Source organism: Laetiporus sulphureus (assembly GCF_001632365.1).
Source record: "Laetiporus sulphureus 93-53 unplaced genomic scaffold LAESUscaffold_3, whole genome shotgun sequence".
NCBI classification, from domain to species: Eukaryota; Fungi; Basidiomycota; class Agaricomycetes; order Polyporales; family Laetiporaceae; genus Laetiporus; species Laetiporus sulphureus.
The window spans coordinates 1,124,834-1,151,558 of NW_024468512.1; the positions used below are offsets into that span (position 1 = coordinate 1,124,834).

At 52.1% G+C, this 26,725-nt stretch overlaps 13 protein-coding genes across 13 annotated transcripts; 7 read left to right on the forward strand and 6 right to left on the reverse strand.

The window, feature by feature from the left end:
* Window positions 1–182: 182 nt before the first annotated feature.
* On the reverse strand, window positions 183–1,226 carry LAESUDRAFT_755162 (nucleolus protein; the record flags this gene model as incomplete). The annotated part of the gene is made up of 4 exons (XM_040911993.1): window positions 183–416; window positions 473–531; window positions 588–793; window positions 856–1,226. The coding sequence occupies 4 exons, from the start codon at window positions 1,224–1,226 to the stop codon at window positions 183–185; spliced, it is 870 nt and encodes a 289-aa protein (XP_040769262.1).
* A 1,738-nt stretch (window positions 1,227–2,964) lies between these two features.
* On the forward strand, window positions 2,965–6,698 carry LAESUDRAFT_755163 (uncharacterized protein; the record flags this gene model as incomplete). The annotated part of the gene is made up of 11 exons (XM_040911994.1): window positions 2,965–3,094; window positions 3,159–3,354; window positions 3,410–3,543; window positions 3,598–4,066; window positions 4,123–4,223; window positions 4,278–4,830; window positions 4,884–5,065; window positions 5,122–5,793; window positions 5,844–5,961; window positions 6,019–6,419; window positions 6,481–6,698. 11 exons carry the CDS (start codon window positions 2,965–2,967, stop codon window positions 6,696–6,698), a joined length of 3,174 nt encoding a protein of 1,057 aa, XP_040769263.1.
* Window positions 6,699–7,138: 440 nt separating this feature from the next.
* Window positions 7,139–7,582, reverse strand: LAESUDRAFT_720773 (uncharacterized protein). The gene is made up of 3 exons (XM_040907885.1): window positions 7,515–7,582; window positions 7,362–7,449; window positions 7,139–7,291 (listed from the first exon to the last, which is right to left on the reverse strand). Exons 1-3 carry the CDS (start codon window positions 7,547–7,549, stop codon window positions 7,226–7,228), a joined length of 189 nt encoding a protein of 62 aa, XP_040769264.1. The 5' UTR covers window positions 7,550–7,582; the 3' UTR covers window positions 7,139–7,225.
* Window positions 7,583–9,077: 1,495 nt separating this feature from the next.
* LAESUDRAFT_755164 (uncharacterized protein) lies at window positions 9,078–9,645 on the forward strand (the record flags this gene model as incomplete). Its single annotated transcript, XM_040911995.1, has 4 exons — window positions 9,078–9,106; window positions 9,160–9,215; window positions 9,272–9,465; window positions 9,520–9,645. 4 exons carry the CDS (start codon window positions 9,078–9,080, stop codon window positions 9,643–9,645), a joined length of 405 nt encoding a protein of 134 aa, XP_040769265.1.
* A 170-nt stretch (window positions 9,646–9,815) lies between these two features.
* Window positions 9,816–10,612, forward strand: LAESUDRAFT_275159 (uncharacterized protein). The gene is made up of 2 exons (XM_040901807.1): window positions 9,816–10,531; window positions 10,596–10,612. Exon 1 carries the CDS (start codon window positions 9,985–9,987, stop codon window positions 10,387–10,389), a length of 405 nt encoding a protein of 134 aa, XP_040769266.1. The 5' UTR covers window positions 9,816–9,984; the 3' UTR covers window positions 10,390–10,531; window positions 10,596–10,612.
* A 473-nt stretch (window positions 10,613–11,085) lies between these two features.
* On the forward strand, window positions 11,086–12,677 carry LAESUDRAFT_275128 (uncharacterized protein). The gene is made up of 7 exons (XM_040901806.1): window positions 11,086–11,209; window positions 11,263–11,316; window positions 11,389–11,510; window positions 11,572–11,682; window positions 11,738–12,128; window positions 12,196–12,372; window positions 12,426–12,677. Exons 2-7 carry the CDS (start codon window positions 11,293–11,295, stop codon window positions 12,612–12,614), a joined length of 1,014 nt encoding a protein of 337 aa, XP_040769267.1. The 5' UTR covers window positions 11,086–11,209; window positions 11,263–11,292; the 3' UTR covers window positions 12,615–12,677.
* Window positions 12,678–13,612: 935 nt separating this feature from the next.
* Window positions 13,613–14,704, forward strand: LAESUDRAFT_755167 (uncharacterized protein; the record flags this gene model as incomplete). The annotated part of the gene is made up of 5 exons (XM_040911996.1): window positions 13,613–13,636; window positions 13,709–13,833; window positions 13,895–14,005; window positions 14,061–14,436; window positions 14,486–14,704. 5 exons carry the CDS (start codon window positions 13,613–13,615, stop codon window positions 14,702–14,704), a joined length of 855 nt encoding a protein of 284 aa, XP_040769268.1.
* Window positions 14,653–15,373, reverse strand: LAESUDRAFT_275400 (uncharacterized protein). Its single transcript, XM_040901808.1, has 3 exons — window positions 15,310–15,373; window positions 15,163–15,244; window positions 14,653–15,111 (listed from the first exon to the last, which is right to left on the reverse strand). The coding sequence occupies exons 2-3, from the start codon at window positions 15,203–15,205 to the stop codon at window positions 14,741–14,743; spliced, it is 414 nt and encodes a 137-aa protein (XP_040769269.1). The 5' UTR covers window positions 15,206–15,244; window positions 15,310–15,373; the 3' UTR covers window positions 14,653–14,740.
* On the forward strand, window positions 15,304–16,037 carry LAESUDRAFT_747206 (uncharacterized protein; the record flags this gene model as incomplete). Its single annotated transcript, XM_040911459.1, is given in 5 exon segments — window positions 15,304–15,384; window positions 15,413–15,424; window positions 15,544–15,692; window positions 15,713–15,791; window positions 15,811–16,037. 5 exon segments carry the CDS (start codon window positions 15,304–15,306, stop codon window positions 16,012–16,014), a joined length of 525 nt encoding a protein of 174 aa, XP_040769270.1. The 3' UTR covers window positions 16,015–16,037.
* Window positions 16,038–17,106: 1,069 nt separating this feature from the next.
* Window positions 17,107–18,036, reverse strand: LAESUDRAFT_720780 (uncharacterized protein; the record flags this gene model as incomplete). Its single annotated transcript, XM_040907886.1, has 4 exons — window positions 17,107–17,638; window positions 17,708–17,783; window positions 17,836–17,851; window positions 17,905–18,036. The coding sequence occupies 4 exons, from the start codon at window positions 18,031–18,033 to the stop codon at window positions 17,341–17,343; spliced, it is 519 nt and encodes a 172-aa protein (XP_040769271.1). The 3' UTR covers window positions 17,107–17,340.
* A 1,248-nt stretch (window positions 18,037–19,284) lies between these two features.
* LAESUDRAFT_747208 (uncharacterized protein) lies at window positions 19,285–21,355 on the reverse strand. The gene is made up of 11 exons (XM_040911460.1): window positions 21,117–21,355; window positions 20,940–21,056; window positions 20,833–20,867; window positions 20,606–20,778; window positions 20,436–20,499; window positions 20,285–20,382; window positions 20,137–20,236; window positions 19,898–20,026; window positions 19,823–19,838; window positions 19,714–19,771; window positions 19,285–19,622 (listed from the first exon to the last, which is right to left on the reverse strand). The coding sequence occupies exons 2-11, from the start codon at window positions 20,975–20,977 to the stop codon at window positions 19,356–19,358; spliced, it is 978 nt and encodes a 325-aa protein (XP_040769272.1). The 5' UTR covers window positions 20,978–21,056; window positions 21,117–21,355; the 3' UTR covers window positions 19,285–19,355.
* Window positions 21,356–22,603: 1,248 nt separating this feature from the next.
* Window positions 22,604–23,482, forward strand: LAESUDRAFT_641978 (uncharacterized protein; the record flags this gene model as incomplete). The annotated part of the gene is made up of 5 exons (XM_040903706.1): window positions 22,604–22,629; window positions 22,683–22,819; window positions 22,883–23,126; window positions 23,251–23,330; window positions 23,388–23,482. 5 exons carry the CDS (start codon window positions 22,604–22,606, stop codon window positions 23,480–23,482), a joined length of 582 nt encoding a protein of 193 aa, XP_040769273.1.
* Window positions 23,483–23,738: 256 nt separating this feature from the next.
* On the reverse strand, window positions 23,739–26,618 carry LAESUDRAFT_740995 (uncharacterized protein; the record flags this gene model as incomplete). The annotated part of the gene is made up of 10 exons (XM_040911115.1): window positions 26,578–26,618; window positions 26,504–26,530; window positions 26,356–26,445; window positions 26,185–26,296; window positions 25,837–26,128; window positions 25,562–25,780; window positions 25,446–25,514; window positions 24,996–25,389; window positions 24,258–24,941; window positions 23,739–24,202 (listed from the first exon to the last, which is right to left on the reverse strand). Exons 1-10 carry the CDS (start codon window positions 26,609–26,611, stop codon window positions 23,739–23,741), a joined length of 2,385 nt encoding a protein of 794 aa, XP_040769274.1. The 5' UTR covers window positions 26,612–26,618.
* Between the last annotated feature and the right edge of the window lie 107 nt (window positions 26,619–26,725).

Consider the following 26,725-nt stretch of genomic DNA (forward strand, 5'->3'; position numbering starts at 1 on the left):
GTTTACGGAAGTAATGTAGAATAGCCGAGTTTTCCAATGCCTTGGTGCTGGCGCGCAATGGGCCTTTAACATCGAGGACAACATATCGCGATGACTTGACCGAAGCGCTGATCATGACATTGGATGGGTGATAACTACAGTATCAGCTGATTCATACCCAGCGTGGCAGGATCACCGACCCATCACAACAGAATAACAAAGTTGTTCCTTTTCCCCGGCCGTAAAACTTTCTTGCTCTCATATGCTGCTGGATCGGTCGTGTGTGACTTGCCGGGCGTCTTGCGCAGGAGCCAATACGCCATTTTGCCGCCCTCTTTCCACCGTGACTTTATCATAGAGAGCCCAATGATTTGCAGGAGGCCCGCAAAGTGCTCCGGCGTGAGGTAGCGCGAGTTGAGGATGCATGGAAGCGGCAGCTTATCCGAGGAGCGTGAATAATTTTATGGCGCAGGGCGTACGGGGACAGACTTACGGCGATGAACAGGAGGCCATCCGGACGCAGCATCGTGTGAGCTAGTCGCAACATCCTGCCTGTGTCGCCAAGTTCAGTACTTGTCCTTCAGCGTCTGAGGGAAATGCATACGTACCTCGATCTTTCGCATCCGGGACGAAATTCAGGACGAGGCTGAGGCTGATGATGTCCCACTTCTCGCGGTGCTCTGCTTCGCTCATAAGCAGGAAATCCTGCTCCACAATAGCTGGGTGGTTAGACCGGAGATCTATCGGCGTGTTCTGGATCCACGCAGTACAGGATGCGTAGTTGTCGGGTTTGAGGGCGCCAACCTCGAGTAGCCTGTAACGTTGTGCATGAGTGCTCCCATCATTCATTCGAGGGCAAAACCAGCTCAGATATACCTCAACGTTGTATGCTTTTTCAGGCTTGCGCTGGCCAATCCCAGTTCTTTCAACCACTCGATCAAAACCTTCTCGCTGCCGCCCCCTCGATCGCTACCTTGCCCAATAGTAGACATCCTCTGGTAGGCACTAAGCCCACCTACTTCCTCAATCTCATCGTCAACATCGGCCAACCCCTTCCGTGCATTTTCTAGCCCGTCTCCCGCCTCAATTGCCTTCTCCAGTTGCGCTCGCCGCTTGATGAGGACGTGGAAGCGCCTAATGAGAGCGCGCGTCGCGATTGGATTGCTGGATCCCCTCGTGCCGGGTCTCGCGGACGCCTCCACGGTGGTGATGGGAGTCTTCCGCTTGTGCTTACGTGCCTTGGGCATCGCAAGCTGAGACGACTACATTGCTTGTGGGTAATGGAGGAAGGACGCTCGCGGACAAATCTCAGACGCATCTGAGATCGGATCACGGATTGCGCCGGAGGTTGGTCACGTGACATCGCTGCAAAACTGCGTTCTCGAAGCGGTGGCCAGGTCATGTTCCTAGCTTGACTGCTGAGCATGATTCAAACTAGCGTCGCGGTGGCTCATCAAGTCCGGGCACTTCTTGTCGACAGACCGCTTGACTTCCATGTTATATATCTCGGCTACGACAGCGATGGGCCAGGAGCTATCACACGGTTGATGCGTTCTGAGGTCGAGTTTCCCCACTGCGGGCTCACCCTGAGTGCCATGTTCCTAGCTTGACTGCTGAGCATGATTCAAACTAGCGTCGCGGTGGCTCATCAAGTCCGGGCACTTCTTGTCGACAGACCGCTTAACTTCCATGTTATATATCTCAGCTACGACAGCGATGGGCCAGGAGCTATCACACGGTTGATGCGTTCTGAGGTCGAGTTTCCCCACTGCGGGCTCACCCTGAGTGCCATGTTCCTAGCTTGACTGCTGAGCATGATTCAAACTAGCGTCGCGGTGGCTCATCAAGTCCGGGCACTTCTTGTCGACAGACCGCTTAACTTCCATGTTATATATCTCAGCTACGACAGCGATGGGCCAGGAACTATCACATGGTTGATGCGTCCTGAGTTTCCCCACTGTGGGCTCACCCTGCCATCATCCAGTCAAATATATCCAGGCCTACTTTATGATATCCTCCTACAGCTGGATACGAACTGTTCAAAGGCAGCTAATCTAATTTCCTACTATGACCCCGTACGTATATTTGAGTTGTACGGCGGGACTATTAAATAAGTCCTAAAGCCTTATTCATGACAGTTCGCATCTCCATCACGACCCATCAATTGTCATTTACAGCGCGATCGCGTGCAGCCGCACGGACCTGCGTAACTCGCGTCGCTGTTGGACATACCACATCAAAGTATGTCATCTGTATTGCTCAATTGAAGCGCGGAGGTGGGAGAGCAGGGCGGTGGTATTACGGATCAGTTGCATGGAAGCAGGAGCACTGCCCATTAAGGCCCAATTGAGCCGATGTTCAGTCCACGTTTGAGCGTGCCATCACGCTACGTCACACAGCACACCAAAAAATGGCCCTGCGTCGCTCGAAATGGGCTATTGGTTGCCTACGTTGTGAGTCACGTTCTCTTCACTTGGCACCGCCTTGCATGGAGTGCAGCGACTTAGCGGCGGTTAGCGCAGCCCTCGTTGTGCGATGAACATGCCGATCATCGGTTATCGCATCTATCCGTGTCGTTCTGTCTCTCTTGGGCAAGCCATCTGCCCATCGAATTAGGCGTGGCGAATCGAGCCCCGTCTTCATGGATGGCGTTTGTTTTTGATCGCTCCAAGAAGTTGCTTAATTGCTCCAATAGTCCACATCTTCACGATTCTTCGCTTGTTTAATTCCCGGTATTTATTTATTTCCGTCGACAGGCTGAGACTGGCCTGTGGTCTGCTGAGGAAGAATTTCTCAGGACATCAGGATATAAAGGTCGCCTTGGCCATTCTCCAGGCATCATTGAACCGCCGAAAACGTCCTCCCTTCCATCGCAGCCCTCTTTTCAAGCTCTCGTATCTTCTGTGTGTCTTCCTCTCTTTGTCGCTTGTATTCAGTCTAACGTTCTATAGCAATCTGTAATATCACCTCATACCTCTTCCAAAGATGTGTGTTGGCGAGAACTGCGCTCCTCAGGCAGTGCATTACATGAATGCACAGTTGACCTCCCTCTACGAAAATGCGGTCGAATGTATCAAGCACCACAACTACGCAAACAAGCCCGCTGAGGAGTACAGTGCGTGTCTTACTTTCTGCTCATTGCGCAATAGGTATTGACGAATTCTGGGTTTGTCACGCAGAGTACTCACATGCTCTCGCTGAGTACGCGTTCGTCGACCCCAACACCAAGGGACGCCAGACGCTATTCCAAGCCAACTTCGACAAACCGCTCTTGGAGTTCATCTGCAACCACGACGCCATCTTGCGTCTCAAGATCTCTAAAGGCTATTACCGCCTTGATTATACCAGATCGTCATCAATGACGTACTCGGAGAAGTGATTATGACTAGCGCACATGTTCTCGCCTCGTCCTCTGACGCTTGCATTTCAGGGATCGCATGCAGTCCCTTTCAGCATTAGAAGTTTCATTCCGCGTCCCCTTCGACACTCGCTGTCTCAAAGGCAAGGATACGAAAATCGGAAACGGTCAAAATCTCATTGAACTCATCGTGCTCAACCTGCAGAGTATGTGATCATTGTCTTGACGTTATTCAGGTCATTTATGGCTCCCTTCAACAGAGGCCGAACTTATCTCCGCCAACCCTGCCGTGATCGTCGGTCGCGATGCTCTCGTGTTCTACCTCTCGCAGTATCTTTCATTCCTACAGCAGGCGCGCTACCACGTCCTCTTCTCGCTGCCAGACTTCGACGACGATAGGTACAAGTTGACCATCGACTACTCGCTCATGGGCTCACAAGTGCTCGATATTGACGAGATCTGCGGCGTCAGCATTGACAAGATCAACACGTATCTTTCGTCGGTCTGGTTGAAAGCTGCGATGCTTGTCGGTGCTGAAGGCGGCGCTGCTGACTGGAAGGACACGTGTCTCGCCGAGGTCCGCAGCCACTGGACTATGCACGCGGATTCGGAGGTTCACTTCCATGTCAGGCTTGGCGCGCCCCATGTCAAAGCGATTTGCTCCCGTGAGGCCGTCGTCTACTTCAGAATTGACGAGGTCTTCTTCTACGACGGCGTTAACTTCGAGGTGTAAGTCCTGCATTCAATCGATGCACGGTGCGACCTAACTCAAGGTGACCATGTAGCGCTCCTCGTCAACAATACTCTGACTGGGAAATTGCTGTCTTGGTCGATGTGATCGATGAGTTCGACGGGTACGTTACCCGCTGCAAGCTAGACCTCTCCAGTGAGCCCATTAGCACATCATCACAATCATCTCTCGTTGACGATTCTTGCGCAGCCGCTCGTCCGTACCACCAGTGGTGCACGTTCACCGGCATCGACAGAAACGACGAGCTCGCGTTAAATTTCTGTACCCGCCTGGTCGAGTTCTTCACCTCCAGCTATCTTGATGTCCTCGAGAGCGTCGACTTTCACGTCATCTATCACCACGATACCCGCTGGGTCACTACCCACAGCCACCGCTTCTTCGAGGACTCGTCGGAATCTGAGGAGGAGGTCGAGGAGTGGACCGTTACAGAGGACACAAAGAGCGCGAGAATCATCGAGTGGAAGGAGATGGTGACGCGCTCCGAGATGTACGGGTTCGACCAGATCGTTGCGATCTCCCAATCCTCGGTCAACGCCAACTTTGTCGCGCTGTGGGATCTGGCCCAGATCACCAAGAGCGAGGAGCATACTTCCGCGCTGGCGAAGTGGTCACATGAGAGCTACTTCTCGGCTACTTTCCGGCCATTGACTTTACGTCTTTTGAGTAACGGCCGAGCTATTGTTTGGGTCGACATGCAGGAGGGCGACCTGAAGATTCTGAAGAACTGGATGCCTTGGAAAGAGTATGTATGCAACTGTTTTCTTTTCGTTTTATGCATGATTTGTACCACTGCAGGAGCGAGACCTACCATTTCGATGGGTGGCGTCTCGCCTTCGAGGTTGACCTCAAGAAGTGCACTCATGCAGAGCTAGATGTCCACGAGACGTGGCATTCGAGATTCAAAGAAACCCACGTCTACAAGGCACACGGCAAGCACACCGACCGCCACCTCGAGCATCTCTATCTCAACTTACGCAGTACGGCTATCCATCTAATATTCATGGATATCCCAAGACTGACGTCCATTGAAAAGACGCGGAGTTCTTGCACGAGTTCTCCACGTTCGAGGGCCTCTTCCACTCGCATGACCATCACCCGATTGACAAGGTCCAGGCAGTTGTACACTACATCGGCTGCTACTACTTCCCCTACTTGGCGCACGGCGGCCTCAACATCCTGCATACCGTTCCCGTCTGGGAGCATGGCCTCGACATCTCGTCCTTTGCGTTGACGAGCGTGTCGTTCCACGTCTACTCGAAGGAGGTCATCCACCGCCACAACTGGGCTCAGCACTCACACGTCACCGAACCGATCATCGTCGTCCTCGGGATGACCAAGGGCCGCCCGCTGCCGCAGGAGCGCCTCGACTTCTCCACCAATTGGGTCGTCCGCGTCTCGAAGGGCGCCTCCTACGGCACGGTGTGCCTCTCGCGCAAGGCATTCATGGAGGAGCGTCTCCTCCAGCTCCTCACCAATGTCAATGCTCTGACCACGATCATCCCTGTGTTTACTGGAGTGGAAGAGGGAGTCTGGAAGCTAGACCTCACGACCTGGGCACTGCACACGTACAAGAAGAAGCAGGTGTGCAAGTGGCAGCTCGATTCGGAGGCGGATGAATACATGCGGTACACATGGCAGTTCCGCGACGGCTGGAAATACGAGCATGAAGGCGGCGAGGTGCCCAACGGCACATACGCAGTTTCCTGTGAGTGACCTGACTTATTAAGTTATTAGGCCGGTCTGACTTTGAAGCAGGCTCCACGCGCAACTTCGTCGAGCTACCCGCGGCTGCCAGGGGCAGGTCGATGGATATCAGGATCTGGGGTGAGGTTGAACTCAAGATGTCGTTCAGTTCTGGTGCGAAGCACGGAAGGTGCGTACCTTTAGTTAAATTCATGGTTCCCTCGCCCGCATGACATTTGTCCCTCAGCGCCAAGTCCAGCGCGAGGTGGGATGCCCTGCTCTGTATGCATACCGATGTCGACGGCATTAAGGTCAAGCTCGCCGGGTCTCTCAAGCCTACCATCGAGTCGACGCAGTACGAAGGCGGCTCCGCCTCGGAGATGTTCACCGATCTGCAGACGAACCTGTGCGCAAACCTGCCGAACGCTGTCGATCTTAAGGCGGTCGTCGATGAGCTCAAGATGTTCGAAGGCATTTGGCAGTACGGCTACCAGGGCGCGCAGGCGTATTACCTCGCGAGCCCGGTCTTCTCCACGAAGGGCGATGTCATCTTCGAGCTGCGCCCACATGGTCAGCAGGTCGGGAGAACTTCTGGTGTGCAGGGAAGCCTGGGAAGGACGGGACGCCCGGCCGTGGACCGGCCATCATGTGAGTTTATTTTACGCCCTTGTGTTGATCCCAACATAACCTCTTGATGGCACCTATGCAGTCCTTCAGAAGGTCAAGGAAGTAGTACAGACCGCACTGAGCAGCGAGGATGAAACATACACTAACGGTCATGCCAACGGCCACGCAAATGGAAGCGGGACCTACATGGCGACGACTATGACGTACGACATGCACGTGGAGAAGGGCGAGGAGGGCGACGTGGAGGACTTTCAGGACCCCATGGCTTTTCGGATGCCTGAAAGTGAAGTGGTGGCATGAGCTCAGCTGTATGCGCTCTGGGAGCTGCTTCGCGTTGCGCTTGAATGGCTGCTTTGGCGGTTGCTGTGACCTCCTTGTTTGCTCCTGCGCGCACTGTTCCTGTTGTTGTTGTTGACTTCCTACTGCAATTACGCTCTTACTGTCTGTTACCACTACAGTAGTATGTGTACAATCTGCAATCGTCTCTCGGTCTTCTTAGATCATCATCCATATCAGAAAAACGTTAGTTCTCCACGTACTCCTATCATTCGGAGTATCATTTCCAGAGGGTTCCGAATGTGCAGGCGTTTCTGTACGTGCATTCACGTGTGGCGCAGCTTGTAATGGCGACTGGAAGCCTTCTCGGCGAGACTTGAAAGTTATCATCTCTAATATGATAATATGAACGCTTGCCCTGCTGATATGCAGGGACGTCTTCCATCTTATTATTACAAACTATCTTACAACCGTGTGATCCACTTCGCATCTCTGATCCCGGCCGTATATCGCTATCATTGAGCCAAGGGCGAGCTTCGTCGTTTCAACATTCAGCAAGTACAAGCCTTCCCCTCCTGCGTGCAGCCGCAGTTGTCGCCCGAGCCACTGCATTGGCACTGTCGTGTCGGCAAGCGATGTCAGCGACCGTTACACCCTGTCCAGTTATCGAAGAAAGTCGATACGCACCGAGCTGGAGTGGGCCTTGTTAACGCAATCCTTGCAGTTGCACTTTCCCTTGGGGCATTGGCAGCCAGTTCCCGAAGGACCGCAGGCTCTGCGAGTGGCGTTGAATGGATCAGGACTGTAGATCCCGACTGTGAAGTCTGACATGGCACTTACCCGCAGCTACTCTGGCAGGTGCAAGTGTCGACCATGTTGCTTGATAAATTTAGGAGTTTCGTTCACTGAGAGGTAGGGGTGATATGTTGAGCAAGAATGAGTCGCGTTGGCTAATTTATAGTGGAGGAGCCAAGCTCACCCGCAATGGATCAATGACGTACAAGTCCCTGTCTGGACATGGCCACTGACGTAGACCTTGCAAGTCATCTGCAGATCAGTCAAGTGAAGATCGAACAACACGCATTTGGACAGCGGAACTACTCAGAATGCACGCAAGTAACTCATGGTCACGAATCGCAAGTGCGAATAGTCTATTTGGTCCCAACCTCGAATATCAGACAAGAGTCGTGTCCGTGATTTGCTGGAGCTCATTAATCATTGGGGGCAAGATGTCGCAGCCAAGACTTAACGTTGGCGTCCAAAAATGTGGCCCAGGCGTCCCCATATCCGAATTCTGCAGTGAATTTCATTGCAACCGTGTCATGCGATTGGTAGGCGGAAATTTCTCGCCCGGCGAGAACAGCCATGGACGAGCCGAGGTACCTTCCACGCTGGCCGATCTTGTGAACGTTCTATCGTTCAACCGTCAAGCATTTTTCCTGAAGCAGCACGGTGCTCCGCGTAGATCATGAACACATATGATCCGGTGGGCGCACCAGGATGCGGCAGCGTGAGCCAATGCTCAAGGAAACCCCGCTATACAGACCGTCAAAGGCACCTTCTTTGCTGTGTCGCGGAAGGGGGTGTGAAACCTTCCAAAGACAGTTTATTGGTTCAGCCGTAGTTCAAGGCCACTTGACTTTCGGATGAGCAAGACTCTGAAAACACTGCGACGCTCACCATACGAGACAACTCTCGGGAGCCCTTATGGTCAAACAATTGCCTCAGTTGGGGTAATGGCATCCAGCTCTGACCGGAAGAGGCTACCCGTCCTAATAGGTGATCCACGTCTTCCGTTTACAAGTCGGTAAATCCTACACTTTACTTCAACGATGGACATCGATATCCCAAACGGATGACACAGCCATCAAATTCTTGCACCCGGGTCGCAGCAGTCGCATTCTGGCCACAGTGATTGGTGGCTGAAAGGTTGAGGAATTAGCTAGCCGATGTTCACAATTGAGGCAGCGCGATTGCCGTCGAGCATGGCGTGTGCATATGCACCTTCGCTGTGGCAAAGGGACGATTCTCGGGGTGCAAGCGGAGCGCAAGAGTGCAAGACGGTGGTGACTCCTGGTTCACAGTGATCAAAGCTACGGGCGTCTACATCTGGGGCGTCGACATCGTCGTTGGCGCCGACGTTCAACAGCTCAACGTCAACTACACGCTCAGCGCTCATAGTTCAACGTTCATCTTTCATGGCGCACACGCATAATGTATCCACTCATGGCTACCCAGCACCTCAGACGGCTAGGGCTGGTGCTCAACGTCATGAACTCTCCATTATATGAATGCTCTACAGCCTCTCATGATTGTTCCATTGAATGCATTCTACTCAGCTGCATTGCTCGCAAATGCACATCTCAGAACGTGCATTACATGACATACACCTGCCATCAGTCAATGGCTCGAGACAAGTGGGATCTTCCGCGGTACGCGCCGTCCATTCCGATGAACTGTATGCGGACTCACGGTGCACATGTAGTTCAAGTTGGAACGACCTCCGATGCCCGCCTTCAGCTTCAGGCCCGATGCATCATTGTACGTTTGAACCCTCATATCTGCATCACTCTGCACAGATCTCAACACATGAATAGGGGGCGGGTTGGACTTCCTCAAAGCGCATGAATTCAATGACGGCCCATGTGTCCTGCTAGTTGATCCGCTCGTGCAGGTCGACCAGATCTCATCCGCCCATCCTGTCATTCATAGCGTTTGCCGCATGTCCGCTGCTATAGGCGTGGTTTTCAACGGGGCCAGGTGTTGGATCCGGCACATCTACGGAGGATTAGTACGCACGTTCCCCTTCCCAGCGTGCATTCTATGAACTCCCTATCCTGCTTAGGTGAACCTCTCGCAAGTTCTCCCAGCGGACATCGGCGCTGCCGCCGCATGCGAGGCTTATCGCATATTCAATTACAGATGCTACATGGTCTTCGAGCCGCTAGGCCAAGACGTGCACGCCAGATAGAAGCACTGATCGCCATGGCTGTCGCCGAACGTGCCCTTCTCAATTGTCTTCGTAGCGCTTGAACATGTTCACCTTCGATTCGTCCCGTACCACAGCTCTGGCGGTACACGGGACGCGCGCTGGGTGCATACGGACGACAAGATGCTGCTGAGACAGCAGCAGCGACTGCATCATGCATATCACGGAGGGTTCTAGTTGATAGGAAGCTGCTGGAGCAGGAAGCATTGATGATGGATTGGGAGCCGGGATGGGCTTGGGCGTAGGTGGACTGGCGATGGGTGGTGTTACGGCGTTGGCGCAGGCGTCGGCGCGTACGCGATTCGTGCCGTCGATGATGGAATGGCAAACGGATTACTGGGAGCTTCGCATGCAGGCGTTGGTGGTGCGGATATCAATCCACTCGATTATACCAACAGCGCGGAGATGAACCCGCTGAGCTTCGCAAGACCCCGGGATGCCCCGTTTGCGTGCGGGCATACTGCGCGCGACTTTGCGGAAGTGAGGCAGCTGCGCGGGCTGAGAAGCAGAGGCATAGGTGGCGGTCTTGGTGTCGGAGCGGGAGTAGGGAGAGGCGCTGCGGCTGTCGGCATGCTGGCGTCATCTGTGGGGACGTCTATTCCTGGAGCTGGAGGCGCATGTATTGGCCCAGATTCGGCGGGCGTATTGGGCAGCACAGCGGGGGGTATGAGGTATCGATGCGAGGATGCCGGTTGCTGGACCGCTGTGAGATATTGGCACACATAACGGAGAAGGCGTCGACATACGAGGTCGCGGAGCATTGGTGTCAGGTTCTTCGGATTCTGAGCGCAAACGTTTGGATATGGACGTTTAGAACTTCAAAGCTTCAAGCTCCAATGCAGACCCACCCCATGCCTGCCACTGACGGGTGAGCCGTTTCATTCAATTCGGCTATCCAACGCGTAACACGGTCTTCCGCACCATTATGTCAGTCTACTTGCCTACATACATCTGATCCAAACCTACGTGCTTATTACCGGCCGCTATCCGTCGTAGCTACAGCACGTACGCGGGTTATCAATAAGAAAATCGACGAGCATGCCGACTCTTGCTTGTCACGAGCACGTGACATACGCGCTTCGTCACGCCTGGTCACGCAGAATGGGCCATGCCAGGCTGGTATGACGCGCGGCCGACCCGCCGCCCTCATTATATGCGCAGCGCTGTACGATCCGAATTCCTCGTGGAGGTGTCGACCAGCTGCGTGTCCCATGATAGCAGCTTTCGACGTCGTGAGATGAAAAACCGCTGGGAAGGGCCTCCATGCTCCATGAGAGCGGCGTTTTCAAGGAATCGGTATTAGGATGTCCTATCTGCAACAACAGCGCGGATCAACTGACACAGGAAGCAGACACATCGAGCCTCGAGGAAGCTTGCGCCGCATGAATGATGGCGCCGTCCCACCGCTCTTCTTCCAACACGGAATAACCAGACTTGAGATGCGTCACGGGCAGCCCAAGACCGGCACCCTGGCAATGGCCTGGGACAATAGCGGGCGACCAATCATAAAATATCGTCATGCTCCAACTTAAGAGCCAGGCCGATAGTAATTTTTTTTCCTTTACCTACGCCTACATGCGAATCTGAGCCAGTTTCCAGGGCGTGCGCACTATACCTTCCCACCGCAACATGTCTCAGCACATCACACACCCCGTACGTAGACATCTCACTGGAGATCGTGATGATTCGCGGAGTCTGATTTTCCACGTCATCTGGCCGTGGCAGCCTAGCCAACCTCCTGGGCGCCCTCCGATCGGTGCCCATTTCACATTCAGCGAAGGGCAATTCGCTGGTCGGACGATTTGTGTGGAATTGCATGAGCTACAGAAGGCAGATGTCGGAAGAAAGTGAGCATCTAACTCGCCTTCTGGGTTTGGCACGCTCAAGAGTATCGATGCGAATTTCTAGATATATATTCAAGGACCGCCGCCCACTTGATCCGCCGCCTGTGGCTCAAATGAAGCTGTTCGAGACCGTGAATCCCATGTACGTTCCTGGCACGGAGTTTGCCAACTATAAGTGCGTATTCAAAGATACAGAACAACCGTTGGATCCTTATTCCTGTACTCTCCAGGGACGTCAAAATCATCGGTCTTCTATGTCACGTCGATTTATTCGCAGTGCATTCAACTGCTCAAACGGATGCAGGACCCAGCATTCCCCTTCGTCAAAATGCGAGTAGAGTATCGTCAATCTCACCACCACCTTTGGACGTGGAGGACCACGCTTCGCCTTTAATTTTGGCCGCCACTTCAAATGCCACTCAATCTGAGGTGCTGACACACGTCGACGGTCATCCAATCACAGAGCAGTCAAACTGCACCACTGCATTGGCCGGATCGACCGTCATCGAGGCCACAAGCCTGGAATGGAAAGGCAGAGATACGCTGATGTATATCTTCTCGGTTTGTTCTTCCTCGGCTTGCGTCTCCATTGTTGCGACTGGAGATCGCGCACGTGCCCGAGTACGGTGCTGTGGGGTCTTCGATCCCATCTTGTCAAAATTGTGCTGTGCTGATGGCGGTGTCACAGGACTTATCCGTTCGGCAAGAGGGCACCTTTATTCTGCGCTATCGTGTGTTCGACGTCATGTCGAGGGCAAGAGGTCACGTAACCGTTCCCGTCCTGGCAGAATGCTACGGTGGCTCCTTCAAGGTCTTTCCGCCCAAGTTGTTCCCCGGTCTCCAGCCTTCTACAGAACTTACCACGGTGCATAGTTACGCAAACTGTCCCTTATACACTCATCTTGACGATCATGACAGCATTTGGCGCGCTATGGAGTCCGATTAAACGTGCGCGAAACTGAACGTCGCAAGCCGAAGAGCAGTGGGTACCATACGCAAAGAAACGTCCGCATCGCCCCTGCAAGCTCGCCTGGGCACTCTCAGAATGAACCCGGATCCTCGGTTTCGCATGATATCGCACCGGACACAGGCCCAAAACCTAGATGAGGCAGATGTACTCATGGCTGGCGGAGCAATCACCAAAATTCCGACGAGAAAATTCGTGATATTTCCTGCCACCTTGATTGTGGACGTCCCACTTTTGCATTTGATGTACTTTGATTGAACGATAATTAACATAGGCATTGTCCAATTAGCAGGCGCGAGGGGGTCCGATTTTTTTGAGCCCTTATGTACTCTGGGCCTTGAAACTGTATCTTGTATGTATTCCATCCTCAATTCCATCTTTCGATTGCTCAAGGGAGGGAGGATAGCATGATGCAGGTGCGACACCTTTTGTTTGTTCCCTCCCTGTGCATGACAGGTTGAAATGCTACGAAGACGTTTCGATGTATGCAGTATATGCGGGATCCAAGACGTCAGGCAGTGCATCTGCAAATTGCAATGGGGCAAAGGTGAACCCTGATGCGCTTTGTTACGGTCACGTGACATACACCTACTGGTCACGCAGCCTGTCACTCTAAGCGAACGACGCGCCACATCGACCCCTCTAACAGCGCTGTAGGAGTTCATCGACAGCTGCGCGCCCCATGATATCGGTCTTTTGCCGTTGTGAGATGGAAAACCACTCAGAAGGCGTACACGAGGCGAAGGAAGAACGGCGTTTTCGTGTATCCAGGCAATTAGTACGATGCCTATCCCACCTGCAAACAACGCGAATCAACTGATGCAAACAAGCAGATGCATCGAGCCCCAAGGAAGAACGTCTAGGCGTTTCATCGCACTTCTTCCAACACGAAATGATCAGCGTAGACTGGAAGCAAGGCTTGCGACGCGTCAGCGGCGGCCCAAGATCGGTGGCCTGGCCAAAGAATCAGTGGTCTGTGACGATAATGGGCAGCCAACCGTCCATTCCCGCAGCTGAAAATATCGTCATGCTCCAACTTAAGAGCCAGGCCGATGGTGGTTTTTTTTTCTTTACGCACGCCTACATGCGAATCTGAGCCAGTTTCCAGGGCGTGTGCACTATACCTTCCCACTGCAACATGTCTCAGCACATCATACACCCCGTACGTGGACATCTCACTGGAGATCGTGATAATTTGCGGAGTCTGATTTTCCACATCATCCGGCCCTGACAGCTCAGCCAACCTCCTGGAAGCGGGCCTCCGATCGGTGCCCATTTCACATTCAGCGAAGGGCAATTCGCTGATCGGATGATTCGTGCGGAGTTGCATGAGCTACAGAAGGCGGATATTGGAAGAAAGTGAGTAACTTTCCCGTCTGCTGTGTTCGACAATCTGAAGAGTATCGATGCGAACTTCTAGATATACACACAAGGACCGCCGCTCACTTGATCCGCCACCTGTGGTCCAATTGAAGCTCTTCGAGATCGTAGATTCCACGTCCGCTACCGAAACGGAGATTGCCGACTATAAGTGCGTGGTTCAAGATACTGGCGGGCCGTTGGATCCTTATCCCTGTACTCTCCAGGGCCGTCGAAATCGCTGGTCTTCTATGTCACGTCGATTTGTTCGCAGTCCGTTCAACTCCTCAAGCGGATGCAGGACACAGCATTCCCCTCCGGCCAGGTACGAGTAGAGTATTGTCAATCTCATCGTCACCTCTGGACGCGGGGGTTCACGCTACTACAAATGCCACTCAGTCCGAGGTGCTGACGCATGTCAACGGTCATCGAATCACCGAGCAGTCAATTTGCACTACTGCGTTGGTTGGATCGACCGTCATCGAGGCCACAAGCCTGGAGAGGGAAGGCAGTGATACGCTGATGTATACCTTTTCGGTTTGTCCTTTCTCGGTCTGCGTCTCCATAGTCCCGGCTGTGAGATCGCGCACACACCTGAGCATGGTGCATTCTATCACGTCGAAGTTGTCCTATGCTGACGGGCGTAATATAGGACCTATCCGTGCGGCAAGAGGGCACCTTTATTCTGCGCTATCGTGTATTCGACACGGTGTCGATGGCAAGAGGATCTGAAAGCGTTCCCGTCCTGGCGGAATGCTACGGCGGTCCCTTCGAGATCTTTCCGACCAAATTGTTCCCAGGTCTTCGGCCTTCTACGGAACTCACGAGGGCGCGTAGCTTATGCAAGCTGTTTCTTACATGCCTATCCTGAAGATCACAACAGCATCTGTCACGCTATGGAGTGCGATTAAACATGCGCGAAACCGAACGTCGTAAGCCGAAGAGCGAAGAGTATCAAATTCGAAGAAACGTCCGCATTGCACCTGCAAGCTCCTCTGAGCACTCTCAGGATAAACCTTTGCCCTAAATTCAGCCTGAAATTGCAGCGGGCATAGGTCGGACAATCAGACGAAGCAGGTGCTCCAAGCGCTGTTGGGGTGATGACGAAAACCCCAACTAGAGAATCCATGATATTTTCTGTCACCTTGATTGTGGGTGTCCCAGTTTCTGCAGTGATATGCATTATAATCAACGTAGACATTATCGAACTAGCGGGCATGGGGGATGGGTTTCTGTGATTCTTTATGTAGTCTGGACTTTGATCCTTTGGAACTGTACCTTGTATGCATTTAGTCTTCAACTTCATCTTTAACACAATGGTTTGCTTACAAAAGGGAGGGATGGCACGATGCAACTTTTCTTTGTTCTGCATAACATATTGAAGTTGACATTGGCATGAATGATAGCCGGGCTGCTTGATGAATAATGTCACTGAGGCCAGTCGCATTTGCTCGTTCAGAGTTATGGCCCATGTACCTTGCTGCCAGAGCGCCGGCCACGTGGGTGCTCCTGGCTGGCTGGCTGGCCTTGTGGTGTAATTTCAAGTTGATGGTATGCGATGCATGCAAATACCTCACAGAAATCCGGAATCGTAAGTTCTGACCATGCAGGCTGATTCTGGCGTAGGAACTCAGAAAATCGCTCGCTCCTTTCAATGCTCATACAACATACTGCTGGGCGTTCGCGCCGTAACCTATCGTACATGCACAGCTGCCGGGAATGCTCATACTATGTCACACAACACTGCGTTCTCTTGAGCTAGGGGAGACCTTCCGGCGTGGAGTCTGGGATGATACGTTCAACAGCTGCAACCCTTCGACTGCTCAGCGCAGTTGCAACCGCTACCCGTGCCGCCGCAGGTGCACTGTATATGCATCAGATATCAGCGACGTCCACCACTAGGAGCAAACAGGCCTTCTGAGGGGGGGGGGGGGCTAGAGATGACGTACCGAGCTGGAGTGCGCCCTGTTGACGCAGGTCTGGCAGGCACAGTTGCCTCTGGCGCAACTGCAGCTATTGGCGTTCACGGGTCCGCAGGAACTACCGGTTGAGACAGACGCAACACATCAACCTATGATCGAGGAGGCAAACGGCAGCAACAGGAGAAAGCGGACGTACGAGCAATTAGACGGGCAGCTGCAGGATTGTGCCATGGTGATTGCTCAGCTTCTTTCGCGATGAAGGTTGCAAGTGGTGGATAGACGGTGAGTGGCTTCACACTCTGCTGGCCAGACCGCTGCGTACACTCGCTGAATATATATACTGTGCAAAGCTCGTTGCCGCGGGGCACGAGGGCTGGCTTATCAATGCCCCGTGACGCAGTCATCCGTGTGCCGACGTTGTTATGATCTCAGGTTATGATCTCAGGTGCTACTATGGGCATCGTGCCGGACAGACGAAAGATGCCATCTTGAATGGGGAGGCCACATTTAGTTTATCTTGTCTTCCACGAAATCAGCGGGCTGGAGCTATCATATGCCCACACGGCCACGCATTGGGCGACACACGAGACTCCCTCTAGCCCAGGAACGTTTGATATTAAAGTCAAGACCTCGACGAAGTCGGCCTTTGTCTAACTTAGAAGAGACGCGAGGGCAAGAGAAATGTCAATCTTACAATGCAGGTACAGCCATCCTTTAGTCAAAAGCGGACAGTTCACCTGCTGAGCTGTTGGTTTCCATTGTGTTAGTTGGATAAGATATCGGTCTGCGGTCCAGAGCAATGTTCCTCCTGTCATTATCCATAGCGGGTATGGTTCGCCCGCCCAGGCTGCCGCCGAAGGGTCTATCACAGTAGTAAGCCCTTCCCCTCACCGGACCGACCTCACGCCTCTATCTTCGATCTTCTTCCGTCAACCCTGAGCTCCCCCGTGTGGTCGATCTTGGGCCATCCAGGGTTCCAGATTCCGAGAATCGATGCAATCGCGCTGGAAGCACTACTACGACGCGTGCAGGAATGCGCATGACAAATATGCCAGAGAAGGTCGCGTTACACTCGCGCACAGCGCATGGAAACAGCTGCAGAGCAGCGTGAACGCGCAATTTTGTCAATCACGCTAGATTGACATCGTGGTAGCAGGGCTGAACTTGAAGGTCAAGGTCCCGCGCACGTCCCCAGTTAACTGCAAGCTCTGGCAGCATACGATATTGCCATTGGTCCGCAGATTGCCCTCGCCCGGGGGCCGAGCTTGCCATTAAAGGCATCTAAGATCCGGAAGCGCCCGACGCTGAGGGGGCGCTTACAGGTGTCGCGCTCTCACCACACGATAGTGGTCACCGTTGAGGAGGCTTAACATTAAATTCATTCTAAGGTATGTGGATTATGGCGGTGCTGCCGAAAGTAAAGATACGTGTGCAATACGTCAAAGTCTACACCGGTGTACCGTACGAGCAGACGATGAACATACATACGCAATCCAATAGTTAGTAATGAACGTCGATGGGCGGAAGCGGTCCCAGTCTCTGGGGCCTATTGCCAGGATGCAGGCCAAACGAGCAACGAGTCGATCTACGACTCCAACCACCACGCCTCCCTCTGTTCTCCAAGCCCTTCTTTGCCGATGGGGCAGCGTCGAAGGGCGGCCAGCGTGTCCTTCATTTGGGCGCATCGCACGCACATGTTCTCGCTAATGGAAGACTCTCCCACGCTGAGCCGTGCCGTTTCACCAGTGCCACTCCCTTCTGAGCTCACGTCGACCTGGGAAGGGTGCTCCATGCTGCTCGAGCGGAAGCTCTCGCCGTTACTTTTGATAGACGCTACGACACCGCGTGTCCAGATGTTATCTGAGTGACAACCGTCCTGCCTACTACGTGAACGATAGCATTATTAGAACACCAGTCACTGCAATCGAATGAAAGACGCGGTGAGAGCTGACCGTTTGCTGGCCTCAACAAAGAGGGTTATCAAGTCATTAGGCGTCTCTGCGAGGCAGTCCACAGCATCACAACGACCTAAAGAGACATTAGCACGCAGAGCACAAGTTTAGCAGTGCAGAGAACATACCTGTGAAGGTGAGCGACTTGGAGTGTCGCTCGCGATCGAGGTTTATGGGATGCATGGGTCACGACTCACGGGTGTCGCCAATAGTGGTGGAAGGATTGCACGTCGTACATATGCGAGATGAAACATACTCGGGAATGCCGTCCAGGCTGAATTCAACAGGAACGCCGGCGTATCGCGGGCCTGCCGAGTAACCATCATGGCAGGATGGGGGTCAACCGTAACCTTCAGCGCTTTGAAGGTGACATAACGTGTTCCATTTCGGCGTTTGACGGCTTTGGCCACCTTATGGTAAATTGCATCCGCTGTTGGTCCATGTAACTCAGATGTAAGCTTCGGTGTCCACTGATTTTACATTCAGAATGCAAGAATGTATACTCACACACCACCTTAATTCCAAACAATGTACCGCCATGAACGGGACGACGCGGTACCGAAAATTCCAGGAATCCGACGACACCGGAGATTGATTACCTATCAAGCAGCGGAAGCGGGATTTCGGCAGGGCATCAGGGCCGAAACATCTAGTACTCTGCCGTTCTAGCAGACTGGGGCAGAAAGTGTGGACTATAAGCTCTACGCGAAGACCTATTAGATCCGAATAATGCGAGGAGAGCCTCGGAGCGGCTCCGTAACTATTTTCACGAGGCTACAGACACAGCCAGGGTTCAACTTGACTAACCCGGCCGAAGGAAATGACAGATCTATGACTACCGTCTGCGCGCGGTGATTTCACTGTCACCAGTTGCTAAGGTCCGGCAGCCACAAGCGGTCGGCGCGACTATTCGGACACGGGCATGCTGTCAGGATGGTTCTGCAACTAAGACACTCTAGGTGGCTATTGACTGTTCCCGGGAGTATCCATCGCCCGTGTAACGTTCAGAACTGATCGTACTTTTGCGTTGCAGGCTCGTTACATCACGTCTCTCACCTTGGTTGCGTGCGGATAGTTTCTATCTGTCATGCCATGAGTAATTTACGATCGCAGTTCCCGGGACTCGACTTCAAGCTTCAAGTCACGCACACCGTTTCCTGCTATAAGGCGAGTGCCCAGCAGTTGAGACGGAAGCTTCGGCCTTGTAAACACCATCGCTTGCGGGTATGTACTCACGACTGTCATTTGATGGTCCCATGTGACATGATTTCCACGGCAGCGCAGTTATCTCTGCTCGTTACGGTGCATTTTATTCGGAAGCACGTTGCACGAGATACTTTCCCAACAAGTCTTTCGCCGTTTTGGCACATTGTCCGGTGATACAGCTGCCTCACATGTGCGCAGACAATTGCGCAGCGCCTTTAGCGTCGCACTTGCATCGGGGTCTCGTTGCTTCGTCAGTGTACTGGGTACTGTGGCATCGAGCCGCAGACGACCTGTCAGCTGCACGAGCTCCGCCGACAACTCCTCGATCTGTGTATATGGGCAGTGGGAGACACCATGTTTACAATACAAGGTTATGACTTCGTAAGCAATGCTTGGCGAATTAGCTTTGCTACGGCTTGGGGTATGGTAGACGAGTCTCTGCCTATGCCGGTGCATTTTCCATTCTGGGATCTGCATTTCCATCAATACTTGGAGCACCAGTATCGTCGGCCAGGTGTTCCTCATCAGCGTCGATAGTCGAGGCGATGAATAGCAATGAGGTCGGATCAGTGAACGATGTTTCCCCCTTCCTTTTGGCATAATTGTTGCGCAAATTTAGCATCAGCCGCGACAGTGCTATTGAGATCATCCTGGAAGCATGCAATTGAGCTAATCCTTCCACACTCTGCCTGTGTGAGGTAGCAAGAGGCTAACGCAGATGTCCAGGTTGCAAAAGGCATATTGAACTGAGGTGCAATCAGCGGAAAAACACTTTTATCCTCATTTTGCAAACAACTCACAAATGCCATGTCAAAATGGCCAACTTCCATGCTAACAGCATTGATAATCGATAGGATGCTGAAACGTCAGTGAGAAGAAGGGTTGGGAAGGGGGGTGCATATGACTCACCCAAAGTACCATGCCGCTTGGTTCAGCCAAAGTCAACGATAAGTACACAATCTTACATTGACATTTAAAACATACTGTCCGTGAGCATTAGCCTTTGAAGTCTGCTTTGAATGCTGTTGCATATGAAGGGTTGTGTTTTCACCCACGTCAAAATGAACACGATAACATCTGCAAGAACAGATGAAGCTCTACCACCGATCATCCCTTGTGAGACAAGAACTCGCATGTGAGATCAGCCGTAGTGGTGCTGGGGGTGTTGCAACTTACAGCTGTACATTTTATCAGTCTACGTACAAATCATCTGGCAATGTCTCACTTATCATACACACTCTCCGATATACTTGTTGTGAATGAGCATGTGACTTGAAGGTTGGGCAGCATTTTGGTTTGTGGGCTCATTGAGATAAACGGGTACTGTCAAAGAGTTAAAGGGGGTATCCTTGTTCTAAGACGTCTACTTACTAATGTCAAGGCAGGATTTAGAAGTCCCAGGCATAACACTAATCCAAACACAGCCTTATTGCGGTCATAGATGGCGTAAATGCGAAGTGCTGCGAAAGCTATACATCTTATAAGAGATTGGAAGCACTACATTATCATATGATGCACCTACCAGCAGCGCTTGCCAAAAGAACAATGTCAAACACCATTTGAGACATGACTATTCCTGCACAGCTGATGGCATTTGAGCCTATTGAAGGATCTCTGACTGTGCTGCCACTTTACCTCTGCCGGTCATGTATCACATATACTGAGGATGCGGAGCAGCTGTATGGCACTCACCAATCGCGCAGGCCAACTTGAGAGTGTCACCAATGATAGAATCAAAACGGCGGTATCGATCACTGCGCAGTATCTGAATGCGAAGAACAGCACCGACGCGAAGGAGAGCTCTGATTTCCATATGTAATAGTACTCATCGCCAGCGGTGAGGAGATAGTCATACAACACTAGTGCTTTAAGTATTTTCATGTATTTGCACATGATCATACAACATGCTTCAGACTCACCCCCAGCGGAAAGGTACAGACATGATTCCACAGAGCTAAAGCACAAACATCATCACGGTTGATCTGTGCCGTTGTGTAGGTCTAGGTCAATCAAGACAACAACGCACCTTGCTGTGAGCACCAACGCGGTATCTCCAGAAGGCATATTGAACGACTCCAATAGCAGAGGAGGGAAGGAGCCTGAGTGTCGCAACGTTGCACGATGGCATCTTGCGCACTTAAATCTGTCCCATCTTTGATCAATCTCACAGTCCCAGAACGAAGCGCCACCTCCATAACAGCACCTTGCAGTATTGCGTTGAGACAGCGGCGCGGAAAGAAAATTGTTTGTGCGGCCAGACGATGTGACCGTTCCAAGACAGGCGTCCCGATGTGGCCCCAGTGTGATTAGAACACAGCACAGGAAAAAAGGTACTGCAATTCGGACTTATTCATGCTGTAGCCCATCCTTCTAAAGTACGGGAGAATTGCTACATAGCGAAGGGTGTAGCGACGTGCCAAGGCACATCCTACGAGTCCGCAAGCCATGTCGGAAGTCAGTACGGTAAATGAAACAAGCGCCCTTGAAGCGCCTAAATTGTGGCTGAGCCGGCATGCCGCAATCCACAATTGCCGTACAGCAGTAATAATGCATCACGTGCCTAACAAGCGATCACCTTGTATTGTACGCAGTCGTTGCATCTGAAGCTCTTCACGTGGGTAGAGTAGGTGCGGCGGATGCGTTGGATGCGTTGGTTCAGAGCATGTGAAAAGTGTTTTTTAACAATGCAACGCTCCGTGGCTGGAAGAAAGCAGCGCGCTATCATGATGGAGAGAGACGCTCATAAGTCATAACGTAAGCGAGCGAACTACCCGAAAAGGGTTCTTGGCTACCAGAAAGCATTACATGAGGAGCTGCTGACTTTGTATTTAGCATCAAAAGCGGAACAACATTCTCAGCTTTGCAAGAATCACGCAAGCGGAAAGCGTTGCTGCAAAGCAGGCAAAAAAGATGCGAAATGAAATGGCTGGGAGGAAAACAGCACACAGTCCGTCCGTCCATCAGTGCTTACTATGTCGTCCCATAACATTTCTTTATTATGAACTATAACGCGCGTGCTATATGTTGGAAGTCAAGTGCGGGATGCACTTGGGTACGCGCTTGACTCTATAACTACAACAACCGCCAGCAGATATACTCATATGATGGGCGAAATGCGAAACGTGGAGAGCAAGGAAAAAAATACGGCTGACAGTCCGTCCCAGCGAGGAGAGTGAGAGTAAACGCGACGGCTTACCCGCGCTCAATCGCAGCATGGCAGCTCACATCGCCTCATTCGACCCGCCGTGTCCACCGCCCGCGAAGTGCCCGTCGTAGCGGGCACTGCCGGTACCGGCCCTACCATTATGCATAGAGACATGCATACACGGCAGACATGGTGCGATTTATCAACGTAGAAAATTGTGTGTAAATGTCGACTGAATTCTTACACATGCGACAAATATTTGCAACCACGGCATTTCATGTCGAAAATGTTTCACTTTGGCTGCTAATGTGCACTATTTGCCATTTACATGCTACATTGGCGCCAAACCTTTGCCACAAATGTAAAACATCAGCCGACATTCCCACACCATTTTCGCACTGATAAATCGCATCATGTCTGCCATGATAGAGTAGGTCCACCTCGTATGTCGCGGTCACGTGGATCGCGTTATAATTGCCGCGCGTAATCCTTAGGACCTGCATCGAACTTGACTCGCATCTGGGTAGGCCTACACTTTCACTACCATGTCGATCAGCATACAAGACACCATGTGAGCTTTTGTTTCTAATGTCAGGCGTGCTCGATTGCATTTACGCTGTGCAGCAAAGCCATCAAGGATATGATTCCCATCATCGATCCTGAGGAAGACTATTTGACCATTGCCGCTGCGGAAGAACAAATGTCCATCACAGAAGAAGCGCGCCGGAAGGAGTCTGAGGAGACCCAGTCGAGGGTGCGAGGTAAGCTGACACTCGTCCTCAGCTTCTCTGACACCGAGTAACTTCTTGCGTCCGCGTCAACAGCACTCGCTCGGACTTTGGAAGCGGCACGCACATCTTCTACTCGACCGCCAACGGTGCCTTCTGCTCAAGCGCACGCTGATACGCTGAATCAACTGGACGCGACTCGCCTGTCACTGGCAAAAGCTATCAACGACGCTGAGAGTGCCCTCTCGAGTAAGGAAGCGGAATTGGCACGCCTCAAGGAGGAGTTACACTCCTTAGAGATGTCGGATTCAGCTGACGAACATGAACTTGATGGTACAGCGTGAGTCTGCTATGTGTCCAGGTGCTTACGCTGCGGAGCATGCGACATCGTTGTTGTCAATCTGCCCACTTCCTCGTCGAGCTCTCTTTCCCATTTGAGCAATATTAACAGGCTGAATGTCTAGTTTACGCTTGGCTATCTACAAAGGGTTGGGATTTGAGCCGATTATGGGGAAGGATGGCCACATTGCAAAGATGCTTGTCCGTACGTGCGACATTTGAGATCCCTTTGCTAGCTCAATCACTCATGTCTTGCACCCAGGGTCAACCTCGGGTGACGTCCATTGTGTCACATTCGACGGTAGCAAAACAAATGAAGAGTATGCTTCGTTACTCTGGAAGCTGGCCTCGTCATAGGAGCCGCATGCTCAACCCAACTTTCCTCCCTCTCAACCATCAATCTATGTCTCCCCTGTGCCATCTCAATTCTGCAGTTCCATAGTCCTGCGCTGTATTCCTGTATACCCGAGAAGCATATCAATATATATAGGCTAGGCTGCTAATATGCTGCGATAGAAATAAAACAGGGATTCAAGGAGACAGCAACAACACGATCAACGCGGTAGCCAAATTCTAGACAGACAAATAGAGATCATGCCAGACCATAGGCCGCCTATGATCCAAATGAGCAATATGGCTCCGGGTATTGCTGAGTGAAAGTGAAACGCGCCTTAACATCGGGCTTGACAACCCAAATTTTCTGTGTCTTGCACTTCTCGCCAACCTCACGCACCTTGGCCTCTATCGCGTTCTTCTTTACGCGTTGTTCCCGAAGCTCTTGATGCACTGTTTCTACAATGTAAGCTAAACTGCTGGTCGATAGCGTGCTGATGCGTGTGAGCAGCAAAGGCAAGTGAGCTTCCGGAAAGCTTGTCCTGGGTGCTATGGCAGCACGTTTCGTTACCATAGACACTCCTGCGCTAGAAGTTACCGAGGAGTCTGTGCCGCTGACGTGGGAAGGAAGTGCAGGAACGGCAAAGTGAGACTCAGTGGCAGCTCGGTTTGATTTCCCCGTAGCTAGTGGTTCATCCATTGACGCTGAGACGAACGTGAACGGATCGATCGATAATGGTGTGTCTGTGAGACTAGAAGGGTCAGATATGTACGTGGCGATTCCGACAATATAACTGACCGTTGAACAGTTGAATCCGATATATCTGGAAAGGTTCGTAGCTGCAATGGCCAATAGCCTCTTCCCAGTATGGCCCCTTTGTGAACGGTACAAGCGGAACGACCACCTTGCGCTTCTTGCTTTGTCTGGAGCTCTCTCCTCCTGCTTTTCGCTTTGGCAGGTCTGTCTCTATCGGGAAGAAGTCGGGAGATGCTTCACGTTCATCAATCGGAGTGCCAGGATCCTCCACTTCGCCGTCGTCAACGAGCCAATCGTCCAAGTCGGAGTCCTCCTCGTCAGCAACCTCTTCTTCTTCAGCGTCTTCGACCACGTCATCGGCATCTCCGCTCTCTTCCTCCCATTCCTCTCCACTGTCATACGCGTAGTCTATTGAGATGACATCGCGTGCAAAAGGGGTGCGCGGACCAATTTCCCGGGAGCTGCGCGTCCAGGTGCCGAAGTAACCTGGCCGTGCGTCTTCGGCGAAAATGAGGACTTTCGCTGGAATTACTGTACGGTTGCGTAATGAAAACAGCAGCTTTCTGACTTGGACATCGTCCCCCGTGACCTCGGCCTCATTCAGCTGGGACAGGATGTCTCGAATAGATTGGCAGACATAAGTTTTCATATGTGATGGACGAATTCGTCGTCGGCCGTTAGAGTTGAGCGAAGGAGGCAGATGTGACAAGAAATCCAGCGATCTTTCTGTGAAGTGGGTGTTCAGCGTTGCCAATGAACAAACGGGGGCTTTCGTCAAACCTTTTGCAGATGATCGTCTAACGTCAATGCTGCTCTGCACATTCGTCATCTCCGCGTTTGCAGGCTCTTCAAATTCGTCGAGCACAATTACATTGCCTTCCATTCTCTGCTTCCCTTTACTAGCTGTCCCTTTCGCTGTAAACCAGTTGATGGGAGCAAGTTCTACATCTTTCTTCAACACAAAGGACTTGAAGGTCTTCTCAAAGTCAGATATAGCTGATGGCCGGGACACATCAGGACTGGCGTCCTTCGTCATCGTAAATGAGCGCTTGATGGAGGGGGGTTTGGCCTTGCCGAAGAAGCTAGCCATAATCCAGCGCGACTTGTCTTGCGCTTCCTTTGCTCTTTTCTCTTTCTCCTCTCTCGCAGCCTTCTTCTCTTGTCGTTCTTTTTCCTTCAAAGGGCGCGCGAATCTGCGTCATGCGCCCTACATATGACACTGCAACGTACCTTGGCTGCCCTCTCAGGATCGGTTAGTTTCTTGGGACGGCCTGATCCCTTTTTCCCATTCTCAGGTTTCTAATTGACAACGTCAGTTAAGGTCTTTATTAGCCATGTTCACTCACATCAACTGTGGCGTCCTCCTCTGTCGACGCCATCGACTTCTCAGAGAGCGGAATGGACTTCACATCGGTGTCAGTAACGTCGATCACCAGGGACTGGTCAGCGGAATTCTCGTTAGACTTTGCCGTCAAAGGTGCTTTAACCCCTCCTTTGCCGCTTAATATCGCATTGCGTTCTTCATCCGAAAGCGAAGCAAAGTGCGCATTGAACTCCCGCTTGGCCTACACTCATATCAGTATGATAGGCTTGTTTTAGGATTGGATCACCACCACAATACCTGCAATCGCTCCGCATGTCTAGCTTCCGCCTTCTCTCTCACTTGTTTGGGAACCCAATCCTTGTATTCATCCTTGATCTCCCACTTCCAGACGTGGAACGCGGCTGGTCTCTTCCCCAATCCAGGCATAGCATCGAGACCATAGTCGTTCCTGCTCGCCACATGCCTGATCGCACTCTCTACCGCACTGAGAGATAGTATCGCCAATGCGTCATCGGCTTCATCTTCATCGTCGCTGACTGGCAAAAGCTGGCTCTGGACGTGTCTCGACAATGCTGGAAGCGTCTTGTCACTGGCGATGGAGTAGGCGTCAAAGTCTGTCGGTAAGTCGGTAGGAAGCGAACGAACCTTTCATGGACTAGCTTTGCAATGAGCGGATGGTGTTCGTCCGGTATAATGTCCAATGGTGTTTCTTTGTGTTGTATTCGTTCTTCTATCATTTGCCTGAAGTTGACAATCTCTGTGTTGAAAAACGGAAAGTCAAAACACGTCAACGCAGTAGCGCTTAGTGCAGCATACCCTGCATAGTCTCTGACAACTTCTCTAAAGAGAAAATTTTCTGCCTTAAGATCAGCTTGCCATTCTTGAGCTCAATAATGGGGGGTTTCGCTGTGAAGATCCCGACAGCGATGAGATTCAGCACGCGACATGCTGATGGGCGACTCACTGTTGGGAACGTTGCTTTCTACTCTTGCTGTACAGACGTCAGAACAGCTCAAGACATCCAGATGCACCACTCGCCTTCACCATTACCCAATTTTCCGGCATGAGCCATCGTGAACTGCCAGAGTTGCCTGAAGCGAAAGCCAACCACAGAGCTGGAGACGCGTGTGGTCACAACGTGACGCGACGCGATTGTCACGACGGTGGCGAGCGCATTGCGCGTCTA